Below are 6,963 nucleotides of genomic sequence, written 5' to 3' on the forward strand. Positions count from 1 at the left end.
ACTATTGAGAATGCTTGAAAGAAGCTGAACTAAGGGTATAAAAATCTGTAAAAGCAGCAGCGTGTGTGCTGACACCACCCGCTTTCTTCTGGAGAGGCTGAAGGAGTCAGATCGTCTCCCTTCAAGGATTGTGCTGAGAATTTTGACCTGTCAGCTTTCCAACCTGAGTGCCTTGGACTGGTGAGATCCCAGCTCTCTCTCTCTCTTCTCTCTCCAAGCATAGATTTCTGAACGTGAACTGTATTAATTAAGCTTGAGCTAAATTTCCCCAAATACTTAGTGAAACCAGGGTATACTGTGACTGTTTGTGTTTGTTTTTCCTTTGCATGTCTATTACTACTAGTGTCAATATATATTTCATCCACTTAGCAATAAATAACTTTTACAGTCAAACTGGTGGTAACTGGGTATATTTTTCCTTCTTTACTTCTCCCTCCCCACTTGCTCTGCAGCAACGCTCCTTTTACCTAAGCTAAAGATCCCTGTGTAGCCCAAAACTAGTGTGGGGTCTGCTCCTCAAGAGGCTAAAGGATTGGGATGTGCTGAATTTGAAACACAGAAGGGGATCAGCTTGTACAGGCTGATTGACCCAGTTTGGCTCAGACATGCCCTAATGAACTGAATGCTGGCCCATGAGGGTGTCATCTGGACACCCAGCCGGATTCAGAGGTATTCTGTTTAACTGGGTGCTTATGTCTGACTGGAGTTATTGTTGCTCTGATGAATTGATTCTTGGCATATATGAGGGTGTCAGCCTGTCCATACTGATCAACCTGGCCAGGTCAGGCGTGTTGTGAGAGCACGACTGATTTGGGGACTGGAAGAACCCAGCCGCACTGAACTGAGAACTGCAAGATAGCTCCATTGGGGGTGAGGGCTTGCAGGGGGAGAGATACAGTTCCATATCACAAGTAACAGAAGCAGCACATTAATAGAATTGCCAAGACCCTAGCCCTAATAACTGAGCACACCCCAAAGTAGCGGGCAAATCTGGTAACAACAGCACTCACTTGAATGAGAGTAAAGAAAAGAATTAAATGGGATTTTATTTAGTTAGTTAAAGCAGCTTCCCTTATTATCTCAGAGGAGAAAGTTACCTTGATTGTCTTCAAAGTGACTTAAAAAGCATTGGTTTCACCTGCCATATTTACCTACATATGATAGACACCTTTTCTGAAAGTTACCTATTGAAAATTGGGGTGCATGTCTTAAGCAGGGAAATACAGCCAAGGCCAGATCCAAGAGAATACAGTGGTACCCTGCTTCAACTCCCCCTCTATTTGTGGTGTGCCTGGGAGAAGATGGACAGATCCCATAGAAGCCAAGCTGCCTAACTTTTTTTTTTTTTTTTTTTTGGACTGGTGTAAGCCCTCAACTTACTTTACTGCCACTGTCATCAGTCAACCCAGGTCAGAAAGAGGGGCTGGCTCAGCTGAAGACTCAATTCTACTGAAGACAAGCTGCCCAGCCCCTCTTCCCAAGCTATGTAAGCCAGCAGCACCTGCAACACCCTGCAACTAGGGGGTTAACAGAGCGGCCATAAGTTTTGCTCCCTACCCCTCCCACTCTGCTACTACAGCTGCCTGTGTTTTCCTGTAAAAATACTTAACAGTAGAAAAGAACAAGGAAAGATTTATTTCATTCATTCCGTCTTCCAAAAACAAGGTGTACACCTTATTTAGGAAATGTATGACATAAGAAAATATGGTAAATTTCCAAATGTAGCATAGACAGATTGGCAGAAGAGCAACTCTCTCACTCACCTGCAACCAAAGCATCCTTAGGCCATCGACTAAACCAGTCTATGGTACAGCCAGAAATAAGAGCAGGAAACCTCAGGGCTCGGTTCCTGAATTTTTCTCCTACTGGTGAAAAGCAGAGTACTGCATGAAGGTTCTGGCGGACCCTAGTCATGAAATAGTCATACAAATTCTCATTGGTTGGAAGTCGCCGTGGCTGCTCTTTTTTCATGGCAGATATGAGGTCACTAGTGATCTCATCAATTTCATCACGGGCGAACAAATTTGAGACCTAAGAAGAAAAGCACAAGGTGAGTTTCTTGGGTTGAGTGGGGGTGGGGGGCTTGGGGTTTTTTTTTTGTTTTTGTTTTTGTTTTTTTTTTGTTTTTGGAGGGATGGGGTGTTTATTCATTTGTTTTAAACATAGGCTGGGTAGGGTAATGCGAATGAAATCAAATACCATGAAATTCTTCTACTTGACATCAAGAAAGTTTGATGTTAAGCGCACGCGCGCACACACATGCGTGTGCACACACACACACACACACACACACACACACACACACACGGTTCCTCTTCCCATTCTCTTCAGCTGATTTCATAGCACCAAGCCCATCAAAACAAGCAAAGTCTTGCTGGCACTAAATTGATCTAGGTCTACAAATAAAGATGCACATCTGCTGCAATAAAATATTCATTAACTACACCCTGGTTGGTTAATTTCTCTACTTATAATATGCAAGAAACTAGATGAAACATCACTCTGGAACATACCCTTCCAGATTCAATATACCCTATGTCACCTATTTTGGATACAAATTTTCCTCTGTTTCATGTAGGCTTATTTTCCACTGCAAAACAATGAGATCTGAACCCAAGTAGCAAGTTTAACAATTCATAAGAAACCAAGTTCACATAGTTTCAACCTTCCTTTTCCTGTTCTATTGTGTCCCTCATTTCCAGCCTGTCAATTAATTTAAGATGCAATTCATACATTTTCATCTTAAAGGATTAAGAGTTCTACTTTAAATGTTAACAGTTATCTCCCCATGTAATCAAATAACATGAGATGATCTATTTCAGTGATTCTCAACCATGGGGTGCCTTGAGATCCTTTCAGGGTGCCACAGGGTGCCTATTTTTAGTACTGTTTATTAACAATAAACATGATTCACAAAATAAATTGAGAGATTTCAAAAAGGAATTTATAAAGACATTTTGACCTGTTGTGGTCTGTGGCAACATAGGCCCTGCAGAAGCAATGGCACCCCCTAGGGGCCACCCTAATTCTGCCTACACTCCCTGTCCTGAGTATAAGCTCCCCCATTTATCTTGCTTGATGTTCTTTGATACTTTCACTGATATCTCACTGACCTAACTAACCTCTCACAGTCTCTGGGACCACCTTATCAAGAACAAGGCCTCCTCAAAGGAAGGGTGAAAGGGGAAGAACAGCAACAAAAAACAAGGGGGTGAAAATCCCACCTCTCCAGATGATAAAACATTATTCAGATATTCCAAGAAAGCCTCATCTTTGATCTCATTGTCTGTAAAAATGAAGCTGATGCCTTTTCCTTGTTGTCCTGCTGTCCTGTATAAGAGTTTAAGGTCTTCCATCAGGTTTGAAGTGTTATATGATCTAAAATGGAAAAAGAATTGAGTTGCTACCTGGTGGATGATAAAGGAAATTAAGGCGGAAAGCAGTATGGATCTAAGTGTTAATGAAATTAAAGTTTATTAATTCTAAAAGTAAACAAGTGAGAGTAGCAGGGGAAAAAAAACCAACCTCTTAGAAGGAGAGGACAGCAGCCAGCTCAGGAAACTTAATCATGGTCTCTTGGGAAGAAATTTTAGAAAGAACTCATTCTGAAAGGCACACCTTTAAGGTTTGACTTATACCTAATCAAGCAGCTAACTGCACAGTGTCTGTACTGTGTACAGGGTGCCTAAATTACATTCTGCATGCCAGTCACTGTGGTGTTATGAAAAAAGGCATCTCTCATTCTGTCAAGTGTCATATGGTAAGCCCCCTGCTCTATTCTATGCTGGTCAGGCCTTAACTGGAATACTTTTGGCCACTACACTTTCAGAAAGATTTAAACAAACTACAAGGATACATGGTTTGTAAATTGTAAGTAGAGGGAATAGTTCAAGGAATCAGGCTAGAAAAAGTGAAATGTTGACTCCACCATTCCAGTTTGTTTAAAAAAATTATACATCCAAAGTAAGGTGGTGACTAGGACAAGAAGAAAGCAACCTAATTTTCAGCAGAAATGATCTATATCAGGTATTAGAGAAATCATAATTGTAAAAGCAGTAATATCTTACAACAAACTAAGGATGGCAGTGGGTGGTTTCTTCACTGAAGGATTGAGAAGGTATCTGTCAAGAATGGCCTAGGTATGCTTGATCCTACCACACAAAAGGGGCATGGACTAGAAGGCTTCACGAGGTACCTTTCAACCTTACATAATTATAATATAATACCTACACAAGCAGGGGAACTAACCTAGAAAAAAAATTGCTCAAAAATGCACAAAGTAAAATAAACTGAGAAACCATTTTTCTTCCTTCTCCTAACTCCAGATATTATTTTCATAGCAATGAACATAAATGTTATAACTCTGGAACCAATAGCAGCATTCTTAAACTATATCTTTCTTCTTCCTTCTATGAGGGTTATATTCACGCAACTTAACAAGCTTATGAAGCTGTTCATGCAGAGAGGGTGTTCAAAGGGTGGTCATGGTAAATATTTAATAAGGCTTTTTAGAAGGCAAGATAAGGGTTTATGTTCTGCTTGTAAGTAAACCCAAATAAGTCATAGTACCATTTTTTTAAAATACAATTGGACCAACACCTACCTTGTTAAAGTGATCTGGAAGGTTTCATAGCCTGCTATGAATGATGCCAGCCTTGTCAAGCTCTGCTTTCCAGAACCACCAACTCCAACCAACAGAGCGTTTCCACAAGAGGTGCGAATCACACGCGAAATCTGCAGGGTAGCATGGCCACTTGTTGCTTAATATGTGGAATTCAAGTGTCCAAACAATTTAAGCTTTGCTGGCCATAAAAACGTCTTAGAATGTCATAGTTTTGGTGCAATCCCAAACATTAATTACAGAATTCTACAGTAGTTTTATTTTAATAATTCCCAATGACATTTAAACAAAAAAAACCAAGAGTGTAGTACATTAAGAACAGCTTCTTTTTTAATCTTACCCAAAACAAATGGTGTTGCCACTTCAAAGTATTGTTATGGATTTTCTATAATTATGTTAACACTGTATATACCATTGCACTATCACTGCTTGTTGTACAACAAATAGCTTGATTTTGATTTCATGCTTACAAAAAGCAAAACTAACCCACATGAAGTCATAGAATTTACCAAGTAAGATGATATTAAGACATTTGTACAAAACAACACAGAAGGGAGCTAATGTTATAGTAAATAGGATGCAAGAAACCTAACTGTAGTTTCTATGTCAGTCTACCTCTGACTACAAGAAACAGTGCATTTGTCCAACAGTAATCATTTTATCCCAGGACAAAGTGCAACCATTCAAATATTCATGTCTTGCTCTAAGATAATCCTCAAAATGTTCATGGGATAAGAAGTACTAACAGTTTATCCCAAGACATTCCAAAGAGCATCTGAATAGTTATCTTGGGATTTCTTCATTGAGTAAGTAGTGGAAAAGCAGCAGTGCTTTCAGCTGCTTACTAAAACCTGATCAGAAGCAGCCAATCCTGGGATATTTCTGTTCTGGGACAAACACAGATGCAACTTGTTCAAGGAGAGAGGCAATGTATTTTTCTAGCCTATGTAACACTAGGTACTTCCTTCAAAACTACAATTGTAACCTCAGTGTTCTATATATAAAATGTTTCACAGAAACATCAAAATGTGGAGCACTACAACACAATGGTCCTGAAGGTTGGATAGATGGAGCACAGTACTGTAGCAAAACCCCCAAATTTTCTTTTTTTTTCCTTTTAAAATGCATCCCCTCCCCTTCCCCAACCATTTCTGATGTTTTCTTTCCCTCTCTGTTGCCTATAGATAAGTATAAATAAGCCAAGATGTAGGATAAGCTTTAACATTTTATTTTAGGTACTAAGTTTTATTTTTCTCTCTCCTAATTATTATGTTTGTATTGATTTTTTTACTGCCTTTACATTGTGTGATTACTGTTTTAGGCGTATATATGTAAGTTAGCATAAGTCATGTCAAGTTTCCATCTTGTAATGTCAAGCCTCCATCTTATCCCCATATCCAGTTGTGTAACCTATGACTCATACTACCCCTCCTATGCAACTAGGTTCCTGAACGAATGGGGATGAATGAGGGTGCTTGAGAGACGATGACAGTAGGTCTAAAAATAGCTCCCTCTGAATGACCAAACCATCAACACCAATACCTGGACCAACAACCCAGCCCTTGGAACCACCCTCAGCATTCAAGAAACAAAAGATGAGGCAACCCACCATTATGCCAAGGCTGCACATGCTCAGTAAGAACAACTGGAACCCTCTGGAACACGACTGACATTGCCTCAACAGGCCCTCCCCATAGGAGATCAGAGGTAGTCTGCCCCATAAAAAGGAGTAGTGAAGACTGACTCCTTGGGAACGCCATTTCCATCTGGACCAAACCATCTCCAATGTCACACTGCCTATCCACCCCAGAGGCCCTACTGGCAACCCCCTCTGGACAACACTGAGCTGAAGGAGACCCTGACTGGCCATCGAGGACCCACTTTCAGCCTAGGATAGATAGATATTACCTACATATTTCCTCCTCCAATTTGGACTCTCTCTCTCTCCTCCCGGACTTCAGACCCTGCACCAAGCCTCTTTAACCCCTGCTGCCTCTGTGTGCGCGCGCGCATGTGCGCACACGTGCGCAAAAGAACCAATAAAATAGTGTTACCATCTCCCCTTTTCAATACAACCAAAATCATTTGTAACCCCGAGTTGGGTTGTGTTTTACTGAGCCCCGGTCCCTTCCCCCTCTTAAATTCTGATCTGTCTCTCTCTCCCCCTCTTGGCTCTCAGCCCTGTTCCCGCCACTTTTTGCCTCCTCTCTGTCCCTTTCTGCAGGCTCTAAGCCCTGTTGCTTTCTGCAGGCTGTCAGCCCCTCTCCCACCACTTTTTGCCTCCTGCCACCTCACCCCGATCCCTATCTCTCTCTCTCTCTCTCTCTCTGTGTTCTCCAGCC

The 6,963-nt window shown here is 41.1% G+C and overlaps 1 protein-coding gene across 1 annotated transcript in view; it reads right to left on the bottom strand.

Moving 5' to 3' along the window:
* DNAH5 (dynein axonemal heavy chain 5) overlaps positions 1–6,963 on the bottom strand; it is a 555,556-nt gene that overhangs the window by 264,788 nt on the left and 283,805 nt on the right. The window contains exons 53-55 of the mRNA XM_019521239.1: positions 4,604–4,734; positions 3,225–3,378; positions 1,764–2,031 (exon numbers count right to left, since the gene is read on the bottom strand). Coding sequence (XP_019376784.1) covers positions 1,764–2,031; positions 3,225–3,378; positions 4,604–4,734 — 553 coding nt within the window. The remainder of the gene's footprint in view (positions 1–1,763; positions 2,032–3,224; positions 3,379–4,603; positions 4,735–6,963) is intronic.

This window comes from Gavialis gangeticus, unplaced genomic scaffold (assembly GCF_001723915.1).
Source record: "Gavialis gangeticus isolate Ggan-Ray unplaced genomic scaffold, GavGan_comp1, whole genome shotgun sequence".
Taxonomy (NCBI): Eukaryota; Metazoa; Chordata; order Crocodylia; family Gavialidae; genus Gavialis; species Gavialis gangeticus.